At 35.6% G+C, this 23,982-nt stretch overlaps 1 protein-coding gene and 2 pseudogenes across 1 annotated transcript; all 3 read right to left on the reverse strand.

Annotated features, from left to right (window-relative positions):
* Nucleotides 1–2,033: 2,033 nt before the first annotated feature.
* On the reverse strand, nt 2,034–5,603 carry LOC106427464 (annotated as a pseudogene).
* A 6,756-nt stretch (nt 5,604–12,359) lies between these two features.
* LOC106427463 lies at nt 12,360–14,600 on the reverse strand (annotated as a pseudogene).
* Nucleotides 14,601–16,775: 2,175 nt separating this feature from the next.
* LOC106427425 (tRNA-specific 2-thiouridylase MnmA-like) lies at nt 16,776–22,662 on the reverse strand. Its single transcript, XM_048738492.1, has 10 exons — nt 22,321–22,662; nt 18,850–19,266; nt 18,701–18,775; nt 18,518–18,571; nt 18,359–18,437; nt 18,168–18,283; nt 17,956–18,039; nt 17,772–17,855; nt 17,388–17,690; nt 16,776–17,314 (listed from the first exon to the last, which is right to left on the reverse strand). Exons 1-10 carry the CDS (start codon nt 22,348–22,350, stop codon nt 16,982–16,984), a joined length of 1,575 nt encoding a protein of 524 aa, XP_048594449.1. The 5' UTR covers nt 22,351–22,662; the 3' UTR covers nt 16,776–16,981.
* Between the last annotated feature and the right edge of the window lie 1,320 nt (nt 22,663–23,982).

Here is a 23,982-nt window from a genome sequence, read left to right on the forward strand (position 1 = left end):
CTTATATTTTTTATTTATTAAAACTATTTTTTGTGATTATTAAACTATTTTATATATTTATTAAACATTTTAAATATTTTAAAAACTATTTTTTTAATTATTAAACTATTTTTTATTTATTAAAACTTTTTTTTTTGTAATTATTAAACTATTTTCTATATTTATTAAACATTTTAAATATTTTAAAACTATTTTTTTAATTATTAAACTATTTTTTATTTATTAAAACTTTTTTTTGTAATTATTAAACTATTTTCTATATTTATTAAACTATTTTTTATTTATTAAAACTATTTTTGTAATTATTAAACTATTTATATTTTTGTGCTTAAAAACTATTTTTAAACTATTTCAGCAAGAATTCAACTGGAATTCCGATGATACGCTCTCTATCTATAACCATTTTGTCGATAAAGTTATGGACAACTATGGGAAGCAGATGTACGAGTGGAAGAAGAAGTGGGAAGTAAACAAGGTAGTTTTTAATTTATTAACAATTTTTAATTTATTAAACTATTTTTTAAATTATTAAACTTTTTTTTTAAAAAAATTAAAAGGTCCCAAAGTCGATGAACGACACGGTATGGAAGGAGTTGTGTGAGCATTGGGATAAGGAAGAGACGAAAGAAACTTCTTCCACCAACTCCAACAACCGCAGGAGCGACCGTAAAGGGAAGGGCATCTACAAGCATAACTTGGGTGCCCAATCTATTGCCACTCTCGCGGATCGCATGGTAAGTTCAACCGCTTTTTCTTTAATTATTTAAGTTTCAGAATTTTATTTTTTATGCATTTTTTCAAATTTCTAATGTTTGTTTAATTTATTTTTTTTTCAAGGCGGAAGAAAATGAGGGCGAGCCGGTTGATGATCTCGCCCTAATGAAAAGGGCGTATACCAACAAGAAGACCGGTCAGATTGATGATGGTCTTGTGAGGGACGTGGTCGACCTGGTCCAAACTCAGGTGTACGACGAAGTGTCTCAGCTTCAAACCGATGATGACGATTCGACGGCTTCGACCAACTTGTCCCGGGTTCGAATCAACGAAATCGTTGAATCGGTAAGTTTTTTTTTTTAAAGTTCAATTTATTTATTTCTTGATTTTTATTTTATTATCAATTTATATTATCTAAATTTGGTTTTTTATATTTCAGTCGGTTCCAAAGAAGAAGGGACGTATGGTCGGTTTGGGTCGTCGCTCCCGGTCGGCTGCTCCTTCTTCTGCACCACCGCCATATGTTGATCCGGAAGTTCTTACGGCTCAGCTGAAGGACAAGGATGATCGGATATCTGCGTTGGAGACCCAGATGGCAGCTCAACAGGCGGGCTATGAGACCCAGAAGAGGCTCAACGAGCAGATGATGGAGATGATGAAGAGGATGTACCCGAACGAGGTGTTCCCGAACATCCAAGACCCGTAGTTTTTTTTTTTTACCAAAAACTCTGAATGTTTTATTTAACTTTGAATATTATCTACTATGTTTTATTTAATGTTTTATTCAATTTTAATTTTAATTTTAAATTTTTAAATTTAAATTTAAAAAATTTAAATTTTTTTTAAAAAAATAAATTTTTTCGAAATTCCGAGGGAATGGAGTTCCTCGGAAAATTCCGAGGAACTTTCTTCCCTCGGAAAATTCCGAGGAACATATTTCCCTCGGAATTTTCCGAGGGAATGGAGTTCCTCGGAAAATTCCGAGGGACAAAACTCCCTCGGAATTTTCCGAGGAACTCCATTCCCTCGGAAAATTCTGAGGGAAATATGTTCCTCGGAATTGTCCGAGGAACATATGTTCCTCGGAATTTTCCGATAAACATTCCGAGGAATGTTTTGTCGAAACTTCCGAGGATTTGACCATCGGAATTCCATCGGTATATTCCGAGGAACCTTCCGACGAACATATGTTTCTCGGAGTTTCCTCGGAATTTTGTTTCCTCGGAATTCCGTCGGAAATTTCCGACGGAATTCCGAGGAAGTATGAATTTCCGAGGAGATATTTCCGAGGACTTTTTTCGTCGGTATGTCGTCGGAATAGCGTTATTCCGACGACATAACGACGATTTTTTCCCTCAGTATCCCGATGTTTTCTTGTAGTGAGGCGTTGACAAGCTTTTCTTCTTCACTTGTCTCTCCTGGCTCAGCCTCAACAGATGTAGTAACTGGCATGGTCATGATTTTGACAGATTTCCCAAGTTTAGTTTTGTCTTGCATAGCCGCGAATTGAAGAGATTTTGCACAGACCGGGAAACACTGATCGTCCCATGACTCCAGTATAACGCCTGATCCGGTACAATTGGTTCCTTCCTAGAAGGCAAAAAACTGTCCAGCAGCTATACCTTGGTCATCTTCATCAAGATGTACAACCTCAACATCTCCATCTGCTTCCATTTCAAAGCTGCAGCTGAAGAAGCCAAGCCTATGCCTTACCTATAAAACTCAAGTTATCAGTGCCAAGTAGCTATCGTGTGTAGAAAACTAACAAATGATATTCTTTTTACCTTGCAAAGAAGCTGGCTAACATTGTCTAATTCCCACTAATAAAGAGCCAACACGGAAAACCCTCCTTCTCTTGTCGATTGAGTAGTAGTTTCTCGAGACAAACACAACATTGTTCTTGGTGTCCTTCTCAACAACGTACCAGGGTCCACCCAGTAAACGCAACCCTTGGCGCTGTCCAATTGTGTAAAACCAAAATCCGCGATGGTTACTGAGAAAGTTTGCAGTTTCAGCTTCCAGTATAACCCCTTCCTTATCTCCTATGTGTGAGATATCAAACAAAGTCCCACATTAGAAGTTAGAAGAAGTAATGTCTAATATATAAATAGATGTGCAACTCTAATTAGTACGAGACATTTTGAAAAGGAAACCAAAAGTAAAACCATCGGGCTTGCCTAAGGTCCAAAGTAAAAAATATCGTACTAATTAAACAATATAGAGTTGGACATGGATTTAATAAATCCCAACATTGGTATCAGAGCCCCAGGTTGACGAAGATCTGCAAGAAGACCAAAATACCATTTAAGTAAGAATGGGGACCCTTCAAGATGGAAATGGAGGTTTGGCAAAGACTAGTCAGAAGATCATGGTACCTGTGACGTTGTGGAGAAGAATTTTCAAAGAAAAAAACAAACGAGAATAGTGTGGTCCTTAGTTTAGGGGGAGAATGTCCCACATTGGAAGTTAGACGAAGTAATGTCTAATATATAGAGAGATGTCCAACTCTAATTAGTACGAGACCTTTTGGAAAGGAAACCAAAAGTAAAACCATGCGGGCTTGCCTAGGGCCATAAAGTGGACGATATTGTACTAATCAAACAGTATAGAGTTGGACATGAATTTAATAAATCCCAACACTATGTGTCTTCCAAAACAGTCGCTGAACTTTATCTATTATAGAACACCATATTTTCATATGTTTCAGGCTTGCACTAACTAGGTAAAGCTGTTGTAATCCAGAAGAAGAACAATTACCTTCCCAAGGAAACATTTTCTTTGTGAATGTTTTATGTCCTTATTTGGCGGGGTGAGGCTCTATATTTCCCCAGAACTATCATATATCACCAAATCTACACATACTTTGACCATAGTTCCATTTCTCCATCGTATGAAAGTTTGTATCTTATTTCCACACCAATATGAAAGTTCGAATTCTAATTCCACATATATACGATATTTTTGGTTAATCTAGGCCAACTAATATTACACCGTACTTAAACCGATTTGGACAAAACCAAACCAATAACAAACCCGATTCAGTTCTCAAAATTAGGGGTGGGCGTTCGGGTACCCGTTCGGGTTCGGATCGGGTATTTCGGATTTTCGGGTATTTCGGTATAGAGGTGTAGAACCCGTTCGGGTATTTCTGTACTTCGGGTCGGGTTCGGGTATTTTTAGTTCGGTTTCGGTTATTTCGGATCGGGTTCGGATATTTAGATTTTGAAAAAAAAAATTAAAATTTTCATTTTTCAAATTTCTTGTATTTAAATATATAACTTTCACTTAACTATTTTTTTGTATTTTTAATAGATTGAATGGTTATTAGATTTGGACATAACATTTTCAAACTAAAAAGACATTAATTTGGTTATTGTTTTTAAATTTTGGATGTAACTTTTTGTTAATTGTTGAAATAAAAAGTTTGACATGTATTTTAAGTGCATAGCAAATTATCTTCTACGTAATTGTATGTATATCATATGAATTTAAAGTATGTGTAGTATCAATATAAATATTTTATATAAAATGAAAAATGTAAATTAAAAATATAAGGTTAATTATACATATGTTCGGTTATCTTCGGATATCCATTCGGGTTCGGATATTACCCGTTCGGGTTCGGATATCTAATCTCTCCTGATTTAATACCCGTTCGGATATTTTGCTACTTCGGTTCGGATTTCGGTTCGGGTTTTTCGGATCGGGTTCGGGTGCCACTTCGGATTTCGGGTAAAGTGCCCACCCCTACTCAAAATCATTGTCCTGATCCGACCTATTTCAACCCTTAAAATATCCTAATCTCATCTCAAAGAACATACGAACCCCAAAACAAAAATCGAATTGGGAAAATCCAGAGATTGAAGGGAAGGATGAGTAATGTCTCTGGAGATTTGAGTGGATCATCAATAGTGTCAGATATGAGGCTCGACGGTGAACGGAACTACAGCTTCTTCAATGCGGAAAGCGTTTATCTCCATCTCCTCTTCGTCATTGGATTCTTCACGAAAAATATGGATCCTGCTGAGCACTAGTAACATCCATTTAATTCGACTATAAGCAAACAATCCCTTCGAAATCGACGTCGAATTTCATTTGGAGGTTCGTCAATTTTACTGCTCTGAATCTAGGGTTTCAAAAGGGGGAAAGGTAAAAAAATGGAATTTTGTTTCCGGGTAAACAAGGGTTTAAATCGGGTCAGATTAGTTAAGACCCGATTTATATTGGATCATTTCGGTTTAATTGGCTACTTTATTGGATAAAACAAGTAATTGGTTTAATTGGTAAATAGTAAACCGTAGTTAACCTACGTTTGTGTGAAAATATAATTAGAACTTCTAATATATGTGGAATTAGAATTCGAACTTTCATATTGGTGTGAAAATAGGATTTGAACTTTTATTTGATGGGGAAATGGAACTATGGTCAATGGGGGGGGGGGGGGGGGGGGGGTGGGAATAGAATAGAGCGTCACCGTTTATTTACCAAAACAAATTGTGTGGCTAGTTTGCGAACCTCTTCTTGTACATCAGATAACAAAGGCATGAAAATTACCACTAACAAATTAATTCAAACGTTTTGAAATGGAAGAGAGGTAGTACTAGTAGAGTAAAAATCTTTCATAGTTTTGCAAATATAGAACGTCCTCCAATACCTTCTTTACGCAACCAAATGGGAACAGGAGTCGCTTAAGCTGGGTTTGAGAGACGTGAGAGGAAGTAGGTCTGATCTTTCACCTGAAAATAAAGAAAAACACACATTAAATGGTAGAGCTACTAAAAACCAAAGAAATGTACTTAAGAAGCATTATTAGCCTACAACACTAGGCACAAATGCACACATTACACCCAACACGTGACATTCTCTCTAAAATGCAGCTTCATTGTCATTGTGACTGTAACACCCCCGAACCATTTTAGACATTGGTCAGTCAGTCGGGCAACAATCAAATAAGAACATGCCCGAACGACCTTCCTCTGCTAAGTCCGGAAGTGTCACAACGGGTTTAGAATAAACTTTCCAAGTCACAAAACATAATTCTGTAACCCAGAATATCCATTCAAAACTCGTTTCCTCTAATCTTTGGCCTGAGGCTTTGCAACCCGTACCGAGTCATAGAGTTGTGTTAGGTTGGACTAACCTAATATCAGACTCAACACGTCACGAATATTAAACATACTTTATTTCATATATATAAAACATGAAGTTCACGAGCCCAAAATATTATACATATGGTCCATGGACGCAGTCGAAAGTAAAACATACATTCATATATCTTGAAAACGAATCTTTAGCAAAAGATGTCCAATCTACACCAGCTCCTACAGTTCCGCGAGTGCTACGGTCTTTTCTACTGGTCACCTGCAAAAGGATGTGAGGAGTGAGTGAACTAGTTTCACTCAGTGAGCCAGGGTTCCCTATCTAGCATATATAACTACCCGTCATTCTAAACCCAACCCCAAACACAAGCAAGACGGGTAGTTCAACAATCAGTATTCAAGATCGTAAAGCAATACCGATTTAAGCAATAAAGCTTTAAACCATATTAAATCAAAACACTCTTTATGAGTGTCATTTCAATAAACCATATACATGTACTCCTAGGGCCCAACAGAATCATTCTTCCTCCACATAGGACACCGGCAATCCCTTCACTATTACACCACACAGACGTAGGCGCTCGGGAATCGCCCGGTCACGGTCCTCAATGGGAGTAGAATAGAGCGTCACCGTTTATTTACCAAAACAAATTGTGTGGCTAGTTTGCGAACCTCTTCTTGTACATCAGATAACAAAGGCATGAAAATTACCACTAACAAATTAATTCAAACGTTTTGAAATGGAAGAGAGGTAGTACTAGTAGAGTAAAAATCTTTCATAGTTTTGCAAATATAGAACGTCCTCCAATACCTTCTTTACGCAACCAAATGGGAACAGGAGTCGCTTAAGCTGGGTTTGAGAGACGTGAGAGGAAGTAGGTCTGATCTTTCACCTGAAAATAAAGAAAAACACACATTAAATGGTAGAGCTACTAAAAACCAAAGAAATGTACTTAAGAAGCATTATTAGCCTACAACACTAGGCACAAATGCACACATTACACCCAACACGTGACATTCTCTCTAAAATGCAGCTTCATTGTCATTGTGACTGTAACACCCCCGAACCATTTTAGACATTGGTCAGTCAGTCGGGCAACAATCAAATAAGAACATGCCCGAACGACCTTCCTCTGCTAAGTCCGGAAGTGTCACAACGGGTTTAGAATAAACTTTCCAAGTCACAAAACATAATTCTGTAACCCAGAATATCCATTCAAAACTCGTTTCCTCTAATCTTCGGCCTGAGGCTTTGCAACCCGTACCGAGTCATAGAGTTGTGTTAGGTTGGACTAACCTAATATCAGACTCAACACGTCACGAATATTAAACATACTTTATTTCATATATATAAAACATGAAGTTCACGAGCCCAAAATATTATACATATGGTCCATGGACGCAGTCGAAAGTAAAACATACATTCATATATCTTGAAAACGAGTCTTTAGCAAAAGATGTCCAATCTACACAAGCTCCTACAGTTCCGCGAGTGCTACGGTCTTTTCTACTGGTCACCTGCAAAAGGATGTGAGGAGTGAGTGAACTAGTTTCACTCAGTGAGCCAGGGTTCCCTATCTAGCATATATAACTACCCGTCATTCTAAACCCAACCCCAAACACAAGTAAGACGGGTAGTTCAACAATCAGTATTCAAGATCGTAAAGCAATACCGATTTAAGCAATAAAGCTTTAAACCATATTAAATCAAAACACTCTTTATGAGTGTCATTTCAATAAACCATATACATGTACTCCTAGGGCCCAACAGAATCATTCTTCCTCCACATAGGACACCGGCAATCCCTTCACTATTACACCACACAGACGTAGGCGCTCGGAAATCACCCGGTCACGGTCCTCAATCGGAATCGCCGTGCCCCGGTCCTCTATCGGACTCGCCGGGGGCTGTCACATCCACGTGTGACACTCGGCCTTGGTGATCAAGCCAAGTTAAACCGAGCCCACCACTTTCCGGACCACGACCGGCTTAGTGGTACCGTTTGAGAAAGCAATGACCTGCAAACTACTACTAAAACCACCACGAGGTTCTCACACAACAGTACCAACACGAGGTACATACTATAACAACATATAATAATCACACAATCACAATAATCCGGGTGCTTAGACTAGTCTTGCTATCCACTTAGCCCAAATATCGTCTCAAGCCTCGGATCCACAAACTGACACCTAGACCGGTCCGGCTATCCTAGCTCGGAAACCGTCTCCGATGTCAAGAACCTGCATTAAAAATTTGTTAACAAACAATTAACCGTGACTCACAGTAATTAACCGATGTGGCTTGACTTTCTGATTCCGGAAACTGACCAAACCCTTTTTATTCTTCCAAATCCTCGTCTTGATTCTGTACCGTTAATCCCGCAATTTTGTAACACGTCTTGCCTTTCCAAGCAGCTCCTTAAATTATTTATTATTATTATTATTTTTTCTTCTATTTCTTTTCTTCTTTTCTTTCTTCTCTTTATTTCTTTTCTCTTCTTGCTCTCCTTTCTTCTCTCTTGATCACGTTTCTTCTCTCTTGATCACGTAAGTGGAGAAATGGAAGAGGTTGACCTTCCTTTTATAGTTAACTAAGATCTATGAGGTGGTGACAAGTATCACACTCTCTCCTTCCCATCTTTGACCACGTTTCCAAGACAATGACTCAGGGAAGTCATTTGCTTTCAAGTTGGCCACGTGATACTCATAAACATGAGTAAGCATATTATTTATTTTCTTCCTTTCTTGTTTAGACACCTGATGATGACAAAGCAAGCCTGTATGATTCATTCTTCTTTCTTTCCTATCAAACACGTTGATTGCAGCCAAGCTATAAGAAATATAAAATATTTCTTTATCTCCTCTTTTCTTCTCAGCTTGATTAATTAACCCAAACTTAGTAATCAAAACACCATTCTCATCGATCACTTTTCTCCTTTTAAAAGAAATAGCTTAATTATCCAATTAAACTACTAACTTACTTTCAATGCATCGATCACTTCTTGTGTTTAGCTTTGTATTTTTCTTTCCAAAAAAAAAATTATTTCTGAGAATTTATTATGTTGAATTATTTATTTAAAAATAAATCTTTCTCAGAAAGACGGGATATTACATCCTCCTCCCCTTATTAGAATTCGTCCCCGAATTCTCTAGGATGATCCCTTTTTTTCCATCACTACATCTTCATGGAAGAATTCTGGATGCGATGCTTTGAATCTTGACTCATCCTCCCAGGTCACAATTACACGGTTTCGCTTACCCCAGAAGACTTGGACTTGAGGAATCTCTCGGTTCTTTAGTTTTCATATTCGACGTTCACCTATTCGGATCGGTCCCTGTGGATAAGTGAGATTTGTTTGCAAGTTTTCAATTTGCTCCGTCTCAATAGCTTTGGGATCATGAACATGCTTCCGTAGCATTGATACGTGAAACACCGGATGTATCCGCATTTCTTCGGGCAGGTTGAGACGGTAAGCAACATCTCCGATTCGTTCTTCAATCTGGTAAGGCCCAATGAATCTTACCGCAAGTTTCCCGACTTTCCCGAATCGATCTTTTCCTTTCTGAGCTGACACTTTCAGATAAACCCAATCACCAATACTGAACACCTCTTCTCGCCTTGATTGATCGGCGTACTTCTTTTGTCTATCCTGCGCTTTTTTCATATTGGTTTGAATGATCTCCAACTTTTTCATCGTCTCTTCAACAATTTCGGGTCCAAACTCTCTTCTTTCTCCAACTTCGGTCCAACATAAAGGTGTTTTGCATGGCCTCCCATAAAGCGCCTCATATGGTGCCATACCTATGCTAGAATGAAAGTTGTTGTTGTAGGAGAACTCGATTAATGGTAAATGCTTTTCCCAGCTTCCCGCCCAATCCAATATACACATCCGCATCATATCCTCTATGGTTCGAATGGTTCTTTCGGTTTGGCCGTCCGTCTCGGGATGATACGCGGTGCTAATAAACAACTTAGTTCCCACTGCTTTTTGTAACGCCTTCCAAAAATTTAAGGTGAATCTAGGATCTCGATCAGAGACTATATCTGTTGGCACACCATGCAACTTCACAATCTGATCCACGTACATCTCTGCCAATACTTCTACCTTATCGGTTTCCTTCATAGGTAACAAGTGCGCCACTTTTGTCAATCTGTCGACAATCACCCATATTGCATTATTTAATCTTCCTCTAGCCGGCGGTAACCCAGTGATGAAGTCCATGGATATGGAATCCCATTTCCACTGAGGTACTGGTAAGCTTTGTAATAATCCTCCTGGAATCTGATGCTCGACTTTGACTTGTTGACAAGTTTGACATTGAGCCACCCATCGCGCCACTGACTTCTTCATTCCTGGCCAATGATAATACTTTCGGATATCTCGATACATTTTCGTACTCCCGGGATGGATACTGAGTAACGAGTGATGCGCCGACTTCAAAATCTCATCTCGTAGCCCTTCTCCCTGTGGTACTGATATCCTCCCATTAAGTAAAAGTGTACCATCTGCCGCCACATGATAACCACTTGGGTTTGTACCTTCAGGATTCTTGACTTCCTCGATGATTATCTTTAGCTTTTCATCACATTCTTGCTCTTTTTTGATCCGTGCGAGTAAACCTGCTTGGTTTACGGCACGCGTGCCTAAGGACTCACTTGGTTCTCCTTCAATTGCCTGTAACGTCATCAACTTGAGTTCATTTGATAACGCTTCCACTTCCTTTCCAACATCGGACGCCAACTTTCTACGACTTAGTGCATCTGCGACAACATTAGCTTTGCCTGGATGATATTGAATCTTCAAGTCGTAATCCGCCACAAACTCCATCCATCGCCTTTGTCGGAGGTTTAGATCAGGCTGTGTGAACAAGTACTTGAGACTCTTATGATCTGTGAATACTTCCACGACTTCTCCATATAAGTAGGATCTCCAAATCCTTAACGCAAAGTTAATGTCGATTAACTAATAAGTGATATAATTAATGATATTGTTAAGGTAATATAATTAATGAAATTGTTAAACTGAATGGAATATAGAAAAATAATTAATGTAATTATATTAATTAAATTACTAAAAGTACATTATACTTCCTTTTATATTGCAATCCATGTTTTTCAAACAATTATCATTTATACTGCTATTCATGTTTCCAAACAATTTCAATGTGTACTTTAGTTTTAATAATATAGACTAGATCTTGATCCGCACAACCGTGCGTTTTTTTAATACTAATATATTTTAGATTATGCAATAAAATATATCAATAAATTAATATAACTTGGCGTTATATATTATCTAATTATATAATAATAATTGTGTGACGAATAATATTACTATTATAAAGTTTATAAATTTTGTATTTTTGCAACAAAATTTATTTTGAAACATTATTATGTAAAAATAATGATTTGCATAATTGTTGTTTTATTTCTAAATTTGAAACATATTTAGAAATTAAATTAAGTTATTAATTAAACCAATTTAGTATAGTTGTTTAAATAATAAACCCAATTGTTTTTTAACTCATGGAGTATACAGACATTAATAGCAGTAGAGTAAAGTCTTACATATACGATATAAATAAAGATCAAATGTTTCATCCATGAAAAAAGGTGTAAGTTAATTAGTTAAACATGGTAAAAACATTTAAAGGTGTGGCTTTTAAGTGGTCTAAATTTTAAAAACTACATATGAAATAAGTCATAATTTCTGTGCTTAATCTATAAGAATTTTTATTTTTAAATTAGAAATAGAAATGAATATTGCTTTTTAAAAACATCTTTTAAAATACTTCTTAAATTTAATTTTGAAAATTAAATAAATTTAAAATTGTTATTATCATTAAAATATATTAAAAGTATTTTATATAATTAATAAAAAAATTACAATCAAAACTAAACTAAAATTTAGCTTCTAATTATACTTTGAGTTAACTAAAATTTTAATTAATTAATTTCGAAAATATATTTTAAAAAGATTCTAAAAGATATTTGATAGATTTCTTAGACATTTCTTTAAGATATTTATTAGTATTTCAAATAAAATAAAAAGATATTATAATTAAGTTATTTAAAATTTAATAAAAAATTTAAGGATGGTCTAAATAAAAAAATCACACATGAAATAAGTCATGACTTCTATTTTAATAGGATAGATACATTTTAAGGGTTCAAAATATCTTTTGCCTGTGGACGCATACAGGAGAGTTTAATATGTGGGAAGATGCGAAGGGAGCATGGAGGAGGATGAATGAGAGAGGCGTAGAGAACACTTCTTGCAGCTTCATTGAGGTTAATGGAGTTTACTTGAGATTCATCGCTAGACACATGGTCGAGACAAGAGTCTGAGAAGATCTATGATTGCTTACATCGTCTTGGAAGACATGATGAAACAACTAAAAGCGTGTCCAGTTCTTGACATGACATTACTTTGAATGAAACAACTAAAAAGCTTGTTGACTAAAACTGCTAAAAGCTTACGTGTCTTCATGATGATGGCTTATGTGAGATAAAATAATATACATGATATACATGTGGGTTATTTATTTGATAGAAAAATAATCAAGGCAACGTGAAGTCTCTGTCTGGAGGGGAGAGTTCTGGTAGAGGTTGTTAGGAACTGTGCCCCTTGATTAGGAAGATTGGATTAGAAGTCCCACTGTTGAAGTTGCAACCACCAAGAAAAAGACAAAGAAACAGATGATCTGGACCATGGAGAATCACTGAAGTAGCTTGATGCTGCCGTATATGAGGAGACAGAACCAAGTTAACACCACCTGTTTCCAGACGGTTCCACAAAGAGAGAGATGGTTAGTTCTAGCAACAGTTTCAAATAATCTGATAGGTTCTTACGATCAGTGGTTTGATTGGCCGGCCAATTTGGTGAACGTCCAAGTCGCTGAACACATCATTTGTGAAGTAGTTTTCAAGTTGAGCATCCTGCTTTTACAAAAGAGATGAGAGACCATATGAAAAAAAGTTTGATGATGAGGATTTGTTTAATTTGTCAAACCTTGGCGACAAACAGATTTTGGCACCACTGTGCAATGCCATCTGCGGTTTCTGGCAGTTGGCTCATTTTGTAACGTCTCATCTGCAAATTCACCTTCAGAGAAAAAGAAGAAACATAAGTGAGAGTAGATCAATCTAAAGCAAGAGCTATATAACTGACACATTGAGTCATTGATAAAGTCTTTTGTTACCTCAGATGATTGGCCACTGAACATCCTAAGCAGTGTTGGTGTGGTCTGTTTCTTATCAACTGTCTATGTGCAGTCATAGATCGCAGGAACAAACGAGCGCATGTGAGTTGCCGCTGAAACAAATCCCTGATGTTACAAACCATGCAAGTAAATATAAGCAAAAGCTCATAAAATAACCTGAAGGGAAGCACGAGTTATGGTAAAACTCACCTTTTGTACGAGGAATCAAAACACTGCGAGGAGTTGGTAAGCCTTTTAGAGATGCATAATTCTTAGCAGCTTCAAGATTTGCTTGATTGAAACGAGTTCCTTCGACAAAAAGACCCAACCATAATGTGGTAGGAAAGTCCTTCAGTTGATTAAAACCTGCCTGCAAAAAATCGTGATGTTAGATTCAGTTACATAAGTCACAAAATTGTTTTAGCTCAATTAAAAAATCAATAACATGAAACATATCTTAACCTTGAGGATCTTTTCATCCTTAGCCCAATTTTTTTCCAAGAAGATGTATTCTGAAAACCACATGGACCAACCTATGATCTATCTGTGATAGAATTGAGGTGTTTCAGTAAACCAAAGAATAAACTTATAACTTTTTGAGTAAGGCTCACTTATGAAACAAACTCACTGGAAAATACTTGGCTTCTTTCCTCATGATTGCTAGAGTACTTCCCAGACAGCCTGAGCGCTGTCATCGTAATGATATACAATATTTCAGAGACAGGAATAGAGATTTTCCTAGAGTTTTACAGAAATCAAGAAATGTCCTGAAGAAGTATTGTTTCAAGACCTGAGCCATGACCCATCCGACGAGCCAGTCGATGTCACCTCTATGGTTGCTTAAGACAAGTGCATGTTCTTTACCTGAAGGTGTTGTAATAATCATGAACGCTTAAATATCCATGAGACTTATAAGAAGCCGAATTACATAATCATCTTACCAAGTAGTTCAAGAGCCTCTGCATCAGCATACAAATTTATCTGGAGTATCAAAACATCACAATCACTACATTATTACTAAAGAACAGATAAAGAAACTGAAACGAATCAACAAACCTTCATAAAGGCCCACCAATCAACGAGCCATATGAGCTGCAACCAAAGTAACTCTACAACACTTGTGTTGGTTCTTCTATACACATTTCTTGAGACAGGACGAACAAAGATGAATAACACAAGCTGTGTTCGAAAACACGTATCAACCAGTCTCTTCTATTGAGAAGTCATTTAAATTAAAATAAATATATTTTTTTATGTAAGTAGTGAATGACCTGAATGAGGTTGATGATGAGGCCTGACACCAAGAAGAGCAAACCAAAAGGGACAATAACAAAAGTCTTCAGGGGTCTTTGCTCTCAGTTTAATATGGCGTCTACTTACGAACTCAGGCTCGTTGTGGGTCGCTTGGACTAAACAGAATCTTCTGTGTCAGCGATGCTTTTGGGACGTCACCGATACAGGTTCTGGCTCGTGGATTTGGCGAAAGCTTCTCAAGCTCCGGCAACAAGCAGCACCATTTCTCCGGTCTGAAATCGGCAATGGGAGGACAACTTTATTCTGGTTTGACAATTGGTTAAACATGGGGAAGCTGATCGATGTGGCAGGTGACTCTGGTACACAGCTCCTCGGTATTACTCGCTATGCAACTGTTGCTGATGCAGCCACGTCTGGACAATGGAGCATTAGACGATGCCGCAGCTATCACCTACGGGCGATGATAGCTCGTATCCATGATATTCCAGCTCCGGTAGTGGACGCAGAAAGCGACAGGCTGCTATGGCGACATCGGGAGGACGACTACAAGGCCTGTTTTTCTTCATCTAGAACTTGGGACCAGATACGAGTGAGAAGTCCTGCAGTGACTTGGAGCGAGTTAGTTTGGTTTCCACAAGCTATTCCTCGATGCTCCTTCATCGCGTGGCTCGCAGTTAGGAATCGTCTTTCTACAGGTGACCGCACCCAAGCTTGGGGAGAACACCAACACTGTCGCCTCTGTGGTGAGCCACAGGAAACGCGAGATCACCTGTTCTTCGCCTGTCCGTATACATATACTGTATGGACAGAGACGATAGGATCACTGCTGCCAAGACCAAACCCAGATTGGAACATCACTATCACGATGCTCCTCTCTCGCCGACGAACCGCCACTGTAACTTGCCTCCTACGTCTCTCCTTCCAAACTGTGCTCCACAGTGTCTGGAGAGAACGAAACAGTCGCAAACACAACGGCCTCTTCCGCTCTGCCCACGAACTCATCCGACAGATAGATAAGATGATCAGGAACAGAGTCTCGTCCCTGCGCAGCAAAAACGCGGCATTCTATAGCACTGTGATGATGGAGTGGATGAGAAGAACCACTTAGTTTATCAATTATTATTTTTCTCCTAAGCTAATGCCTCTACCTATTTTTCCAATTTTTCCCGTATTGTAAACATTTTTTTCTTTTGTTGACAAATAAATTTAACATTTCAACAAAAAAAAAAATAACAAAAGTCGCAAAGATTGCCATGATTGAAAAAGAGAATAAACAGAAAACAAACAAGAAGAAGATGCCAAACTTTCATAATCTTTTCGGTGAAGTTATAGTTAAGTTGTTTGAACAACCTTTGCTTAACTCGTAGAGAAAATACTCTGTTTTTGTTGCCAAACACATGCAGACATGTGCATTAATGAATTAGCACAAAAATGCAATTAAAAGTAACCTTAATTGCTTATTATGTAAATAATTTATTTACTAAATAAATTATGTATTTAGTTTTTTAAAAAAAGGCAATTTTCTCATATAGTCTTTTTAAGTTTGTCACAAAAATAGCACTCAACAAATAAAATGATCAAAATAACACATTTTGTTTTGAAAATTTTTAATATTTATTTTTTATTTTTAAAATTTTGAAACCATATCCCAAAACTCCACACCCTAAGTCTAGATTAGTTAACTCTTGGGTATAAATGCATATTTACCCTTTAATAAAACCTATTTTGGTTATTTTCTTCTTTGAGATATATTTTGTGAAAATAAACTAAAAATGGCTATCTTAGGGAATTTCGCAAAAAAAAAAAATTCACACACACATATTAAGATAGTTAATGAAAATGTAATTTTGAATTCTTAGACATATAATTGATTACTATGTAAAATATATATATATATATATATATTATTTTTTTCTTACAAAATATATTGTCTACATGTAGAGAAAACATATGACATAGTGACCTGATAGATATTCTATAAAAAGTATTGTCCTGAAAATGTTTCTTGGTCAAATTGTAACATTTGTAGTAATCAATTATAGTAATTCAAAATGACCAATATAATACTAGTAATTTAATTTAATTTAATTTAATTGGTCATATTCTATGTTCAAAGTGTTTGTTGGAAGTTGACAAAAAAAAGTGTTTGTTGGACATATGACATAGATATTCTATAATTGTAACATTTGTTGGTCATATTGTCTAGTTTCGCAAAAAAAAATACTTTCAGGAAAAAAAAATGAATACATATGACCTGATAGATATTCTATAAAAAGTCATGAAATATGTATGCTTAACATATGTATGACTAATCATAAATCTAATACTAGTAATTTTGATTATACTGATACATATGTGACAACTTATTTGAACAAGAGGTGAACGCTGTGACTCGGCCAATTCAATCTCTGGCTTAGACAGATGTTTCTCTTCTCCTATGCAGAAATAAGCTGCTCTTTGTAGAGGTCTCTTGGCAAGAGGTGAACGCTGTGACTCGGACAATTGAATAAGTACTTGCATTGTTATAGTTGCAATCATCAAGATGACCAACACATGATCTCCCATGAGGCCACCATATATATAAGAAGACAAAACAAAACTATCAAATGTTACAAAGTGTTTTTCCTAAATAATATTAATCTTATCCTCTAGCAACATCTGCTTCTCTAGTTTTCAACTCTTCGAACTACTACACCATTTCCTCTGTCTCACGCGTTGAGAAGCTTTTCTTCTCTACTTGTCTCTCCTGGCTCAGCCTCAACAGATGTAGTCACTGGCATCGTCATGATTTTAACAGGTTTCCCGAGTTTGGATTTGTCTTCCACAGCTGCAAGCTGAAGAGCTTTTTCACAGACAGGGAAACATTGATCGTCCCATGACTCCAGTATAACACCTGACCCGATACAAGCAGTTCCTTCATAGAAGGCAGCAAACTGTCCAGCAGCTAAGCCTTGGTCATCTTCATCAAGATGTACAACCGCAACATCTCCTTCCGCTTCCATTTCAAAGCTGCAGCTGTAGAAGCCAGGCCCATGCCTCACCTATAAACTCAACTTATCAGTGCCAAGTAGCCATTGTTTGTAAAAAAGTAACCGATCATATCCTTTTCTTTACCTTGCAACGTAGCTGGCTAACATTGCCTGAAGGTTTCCCACTAAGCCACCTTAAGGATCCAACACGGAAAACCCTCCTTCTCTTGTCGATTGAGTAGTAATCTCTCGAGACAAACACTACATTGTTCTTGGTGTCCTTTTCAACAACATACCATGGTCCACCGGGTAAACGCAGGCCTTGACGCTGTCCAATAGTGTAAAACCAAAATCCCCGATGCTTACCGAGAAAGTCACCAGTTTCAGCTTCTAATATAATCCCTTCCTTCTCTCCTATGTGTCTTCCAACAAAGTCGCTGAACTTTATCTATTACAGAACACCATATTTCACATGTTTCAAGCTTGCACTAAGGATAAAGCTGTTGTGAACCAGAAGAAGAACAATTACCTTCCCAAGGAAACATATTCCTTGTGAATCTTTTCTGTCTTTGTTTGGCAAATCAAATTGTGTGGCTAGTTTCCGAACTTCGTCCTATGCATCAGATAACAAAGGCAGGCAAGCATGAAGATAACCACTAATAAAACAAATTGTTTTTTTCATACGTTTCAAAATGGCTGAGAGGTTTGAACACCTTCTTTACGCAACCAAGTGGGAACAGGAGTCGCTTAAGCTGGGTTTGAGAGAGATGTGAGAGGAAGTAGGTCTGATCTTTCACCTATAAACAAAAGCAATGTACCTAAGAAGCATTAGTAGCATGCAAATGCAACATAAGTAACATTCTCTCTAAAACATGCTGATCAGAAAACTAAAGGCAGATTAAGTGATGAGTGTTTGTGGAAGTACCATGTCTTGTGATAGTTGCAAAACAGATGGACCAGCAGGAGGATGGGCAACTTTAGCATAATGACCTGAAGCTACGTAATCATACTCCATATCACTGATTGCATCCATGAATGCCCCTATTAAGATAAAGCTGATTAGTCAAAGTAGCACACACACTTCAACTAAAAGCACAAGTCTTTTCATGAGCTTACCAAACTTGATTCTAGTATTACACAGAACATCCGGGTTAGGTGTACGCCCACATTTGTACTCCTCAATAATGTAAGAAACCTGACATGTCATCAGAAAACCTAAACCATTAGGCTACTCTAAATAAAAAAGAAGAAGCAATGAAACAAAAAAGAACTTACAACTCTTTCCCAGTATTCATCTGTTAAATGCACAACCTCTAAAGGTACACCAACCTGTAAAAATGACACCACAAGAAGCATTAAACATCCTCTTTTCATTGCTCTAAGTATATAAAGTATGAACCTTTTCTAATAAAACATAATATAAAAATCAAGAACATAGTCACAGTCAGGAACAAGTACCTGCTCACAGACATGCTTAGCGTATTTCAAGTCGTCTTCCCAGGGGCACTGGTTCCAGAAATTCTCAAAGCCTTCCTACAGAACATTAGAAACATCACAAACCCCCATGTTTCTAGACAGAGACATGAGATGAAGAAGCAGACACAGACCTGGAACCAGATTTTGAGGTAGAAAGCGGTACAGGAGTGTCCAGCGGCGTGGAGGAGGCGGAGGGCGACGCTGCTATCGACGCCGCCGCTGAGGAGGACGGCTACACGAAGGGGCTTCTCAGGGACGGAACATGAGAGGTAGTGGTCGGAGAGAGACGCGTGGTGGGGAATGTAGTTGCGGCGGGAAGAACGGAGAGGCGTAATCGGATGAGGAGAATGAAAGGGAGAGGAGGAGGAGGAGAAGGGAAAGACGTGAAAGAGGACTGAGAGAGAAGAAGAAAGGGGAGGAAGGCGAAACAGCGACGGTGACGGAGACAGTAAAGGCTTCATAACCGTCGAGAACATCGGGAATCGATGAGTTCTAGCCGGAGGGTTGGTTGTCTCAGCCGCTCTATTTTGCAAAATTCTTTGCCCTACCTATATTTGCGAAATGATTTCTTTCAACAATCAATTTCAAAACAGATGTGACATCATTACTAAAATTAATGATATATATTATATCTTGGACAATTATATTTAATGTTAGTTTTATATTTTTAGTAAACTTTTTAAAATATAGAAAATAACTCATATATTATATTTAATGTCAATTTATATTTTTAGAAATATTTTTAGAATATGAGAATAACTCATAAATCATCATTAAAATAGATATATTCAAATATGGCATTATAAATTTTGAAATATAATTTTATTATATATTTTTAAATTATACAATTTTATAACTAAAATTTTCAAAAATGTATACAATTTTTTTAGAAAATAATAAAAATTTAATCGTAAAATCATTATTTTTTATATATTTACAAATTTTATAAATATTGTTTAATTTTTGGTAATTATGCAACTTTTACAAATGTATTTAATATATTTAATTAAAATAAATAGATAGAAAATCTATCTAAGATTATAATTTCAAATATATACATGCATATTCTTAAATATAATTTTTATGTTTAATTAAATCAAATTTATATTAAAATATTGATACGAAAAATAAAATTTACAATATTAATAAAATTTTATTTTAAAATATAATTTATATTTATCTGTTAAAAAATCTTTTAAATTTTTTTATTGCACATGGTGCAGAAAAACACCTAGTAAATTATAAGCACAACAATGTTATTACATTACTATTTTTGACTCTATGCTAAATTTATTTAATATTTGCAAATTGTTATAATTTGTCTAATTTGCCCAAAAATACATTTTTATTAAGAGGAGTTAGTGGTGTTAGATATATAATATGATTGCTAGAATTTTTAGAAAGGAGAATCGGAAAAAAGAAACATTTTCAATTTTTATTGGGAAATTGCCACAAATAACGCATTCATAGTACCACTTTTCAGGTTTACACTAACCACTTTTACCCCCACTTTTAATGAAGGTAAAAGACAATTATACCCTTAGGGTTAACTAATCTAGACTTAGGGCCTGACTGGTTTAACCGCAGCGGTTGCGGTTGCGGTTGCGGGAGTTTGCGGATGCGGATGGTTGCGGTTTCTAGCGGTTTTAAGAGATTTGTACGACTGGTTATGCGGTTAGAAATTTATGCGTTTGCGGGATACTTATGACTGGTTAACTACCAAATGCAGCAGCAGTTAAATAATAAATTAACAATATTTATATTTTATACAATTATAAAAATATCAAAAATAATAATATTATAATAAATATACAATTTATATTTAGAAAGTTATAGTTTTAATTTTTTAAAAATATAGAAAATATTTTTATTTTAAAGTTTTATAATATTAATTAAAATTTAATTGATATATTTTAGCATTTTTATAATTTCAGTTTAATTTTTTTATTGAATTTTTTATTTTTGTATTTATATTGTTTTGGAAAAAAAATAATTTTTTTTATCCTCCCGCAAACGCCTGCAACCGCTACCAACCGCAAAAGCTGCGTTTGCGCGTGGTAGCGGGAAAACCAGTCATACCCTTAGTGTTTAGAGTTGAGAGGTGAGATAGAGTTTTTGGAATGTGAAATTTAGGATTCTAACAAATATATAAATAAATACTTAAAAATATATTAAAAAATTTTAAAAAATTGTTTCAAACATAATTTTCGTTTTTCAAAACGAAATTTGAGAAAAAAATAAAAAAAATCGAAAAAAAAATTCGAATTTGAAAAAGTATAGTTCGAAAACATAAAATAAAATTTTACTTTTTTTTATTTTTATTTTAATTATTTTTTATTTTTTTATTTAAATAATGATTTAATATATATAAAAATAACAAGGGCATAAGAGTCTTTCGCCACTTAATGAAGAATGTATTTTTAAAAATGTCTCTTTAGCGGTGATAAAAATGAAAAGTGGTATCATGAAAGTGGTAAATATGTAATTTCCCCATTTTTATTTGTCACAATAGAATTTTTGATACTTTTGGTTATTTTGGATACGTTTTACTCTTTTCCAATGAAAAAATAGTAAACTAAATTTTAAAAATATAAAAAAATATGAAAAACATTGGAAACTTAAGTATGACTATGTATATGTTAAATTTTTTTAAATACTGGAATCATATTTTATTTTTATGTTCTAGCTACTCATAGAATATTCATTATAGTCATCTACTTAGTTTAGAAATCAGATACTAAATATTATACATAGATTTATCCTGGATATATAACGCAAACAAAACTTTCTTGTATATTCTATTTTAGTTATAATTTGTTAGCTTATATTCTATCAAAATGTTGTTAGTCTACCTATGGCTTTATTACAACTTATAGCCACGATCCTATAATTTGTCTTTTCTTGTCTATGTGTAATAACATGTTCTGGTTTTTACTTTATGTACACCTTCGGAAGAATAATCTTCACACCTTCTCTACATTGTTCTGCACAATATAGGATACATATTATAACCAAATCACGAAAATATAAAAAAATCTATATTTCGGTTAATATCTTTCTTAAATATACACAAAATCCAGACAAAGTCTACCCTAAATCTCGTACAGTATCTTTTCTTCCAAGTCAAAAAATCATTAAAACTGTTCTTTCTTTCACTCAAACCCGAGTCGTTCAAGAAAAAACTACACACTTACCACTAGACAACACATGATTCACGCTGCTTTGATACGTATACTAGGGTTTATATACTATCAAGTATAATAAAAATCTTAAAATTAATCATCGATTAATCCAAGATTAATTTATGGGTTATTTGTATATATTGAATTTTCATATAACAGGGTCAAAAGTGCACATTTGGAAGTTTAAGACAAAATCATAAGGATATTTTTGTAAATTTGGAAGATTGGGGAAAACATTAAAACAACAGAAAATTCAGGGATCAATGCTGAAAAATAAGAATACTGGCTAGTCTAGATTCACAATTGAAAGTTTTGGAATTAATTCTAGGAGGTTGACAAAAAAAGGAATTAATTATAGGAGCAATATGTACTAACATTAAATTATGGGAAAAATCCGTGATTAGTCAAATATTTGAGGACCTGTCTTGCAAAATTACCCAAGCCGGCCATTGTTGCTCTTCGACAAGCTTTCGTTCGATCCACGACGGTAAGAGCTGATGATTCCGACGTAACGGAGACAGTGGAGTGAGGTAGAGAGCACGACGAGATTGGAGCCTTCGGATACGAAACGGAGGAGTGACGTCACGAGTTGATGCCGTGGCGTGGAGGAAGCTTGGTCGCAGCGATTGAACAGAGCATGACCACGAATTCGACGAGACGAAGTCGACACAGAGCAGAGCACAGTGGTGAGGAGCTAAAGAAAACGATTAGAGGTCGGGATGAGCCATACCTCTTTCGTGGATTTCTTTTTTTTTCCCTTCTGTTTTTACTTTTTTTTTCCTTTTTAATAAAATATAAATCAATTACTAAATATTAATATTAATTAGGTTTATTGAAAGGTATAATGGTATTAAAAAAAATATAAATCTCCGTTATCTAAATAATCTTCTACGAATCATATTGGGACATATTTAAGTTGAGAATGTCTCTTTTTCCTAATTTTTCTAATTTTAGAATCTAGTGCTATTGGTTTATAAATTCTCAATTTTTTTTACTAAAATCTAATGTTATTGGTTTGATGATTTTATAATTCCATACAAAAAATTTTGTTATTCAGAACGTTTGAATTTTAGTGATTCCATAAATCTATTAAAATTAGTTATTAAAGTTAGTGTTATTGGAATAATATTCTTAACTATTTAAATCATCAAGCAAAATTTTGAGAATATACATATATCCATGAGATTCTTAAAGTATTATAGCAATTTATTTCTTAAATTTTCACAATATACAAAATTCTCTACAACTCTTTCCAAATTTAATAAATCTCACAATTGTTAAAATCAACAAATTCTACATAAATCTAATATGGATCAAACACCCCCCTAAACATCGAGACTATACTCAATTTTCAATTTTCATGCAAGACTAGTAATTTTTCTCACAAAAGACTATATCTGCAAAAACTTGTAAAAACAAGAAAAATATAATAAAATATAATAAAATGATGAAGTTATGTAAAGAAATCACAAACCATTTGGTCATAGAATCGTAATACATATAGTTTACCAATCAAAGTCATTTTATTTGAAAGTTATAATAAGCTTTACGATTTTTAATTGATTTTTTTTTTTTTTTTTTTAATATATATATTTAATAAATCATCCCCGAAGGGCAATCGGAATCTTACAAGTTCCGGTGTACCGGAGAAACATCAATACATAGGTTACAAGTGATTTGGACTCGACTAATACACAGCTCAAGCAAAACAGAGAGGAGCTTAGGTTATGGGAAATAAGACAGAGGAAGACTACTCCCTCCTCCGATAGACACCGTGACCCCATAATCCAGTTTCCAGTGACTTCTCACGGCGGTGGTGTCAACGGCCCGCCAGATCCGTACCCGTTACCTTCAACAGAGCCACCCTCGGAGTGTCCCGCGGCCATAAACGTCGACCTCGATACAGAAGCCAACTCCAAAACCCTAACCGCCGTTAACCGTGACAGCTTCACCGTCTCACAGGTCCGATGTATTGTGTGTTCATCAACTCTTCATGGCGGAGGAAGGAGGAAGACGAGCCGGCGAGATTCAGGACCTAAGAGAACCGCCATCTACAGAGGTGAGATCCACCGACACTGCCAA

This window comes from Brassica napus, chromosome A8 (assembly GCF_020379485.1).
Source record: "Brassica napus cultivar Da-Ae chromosome A8, Da-Ae, whole genome shotgun sequence".
NCBI classification, from domain to species: domain Eukaryota; kingdom Viridiplantae; phylum Streptophyta; class Magnoliopsida; order Brassicales; family Brassicaceae; genus Brassica; species Brassica napus.

Excerpts from the sequence above, each read along its gene's own strand:
- LOC106427425 (XM_048738492.1), bottom strand. The coding sequence starts at position 22,350 with ATGGCCGGCTTGGGTAATTTTGCAAGACAG. Across the intron at positions 18,776-18,849 it reads ACCTCAAAATCTGGTTCCAG|GAAGGCTTTGAGAATTTCTG; the intron begins GTCTGTGTCTGC and ends AATGTTCTGTAG. Across the intron at positions 17,691-17,771 it reads GAATATGTTTCCTTGGGAAG|ATAAAGTTCAGCGACTTTGT; the intron begins GTAATTGTTCTT and ends GTTCTGTAATAG.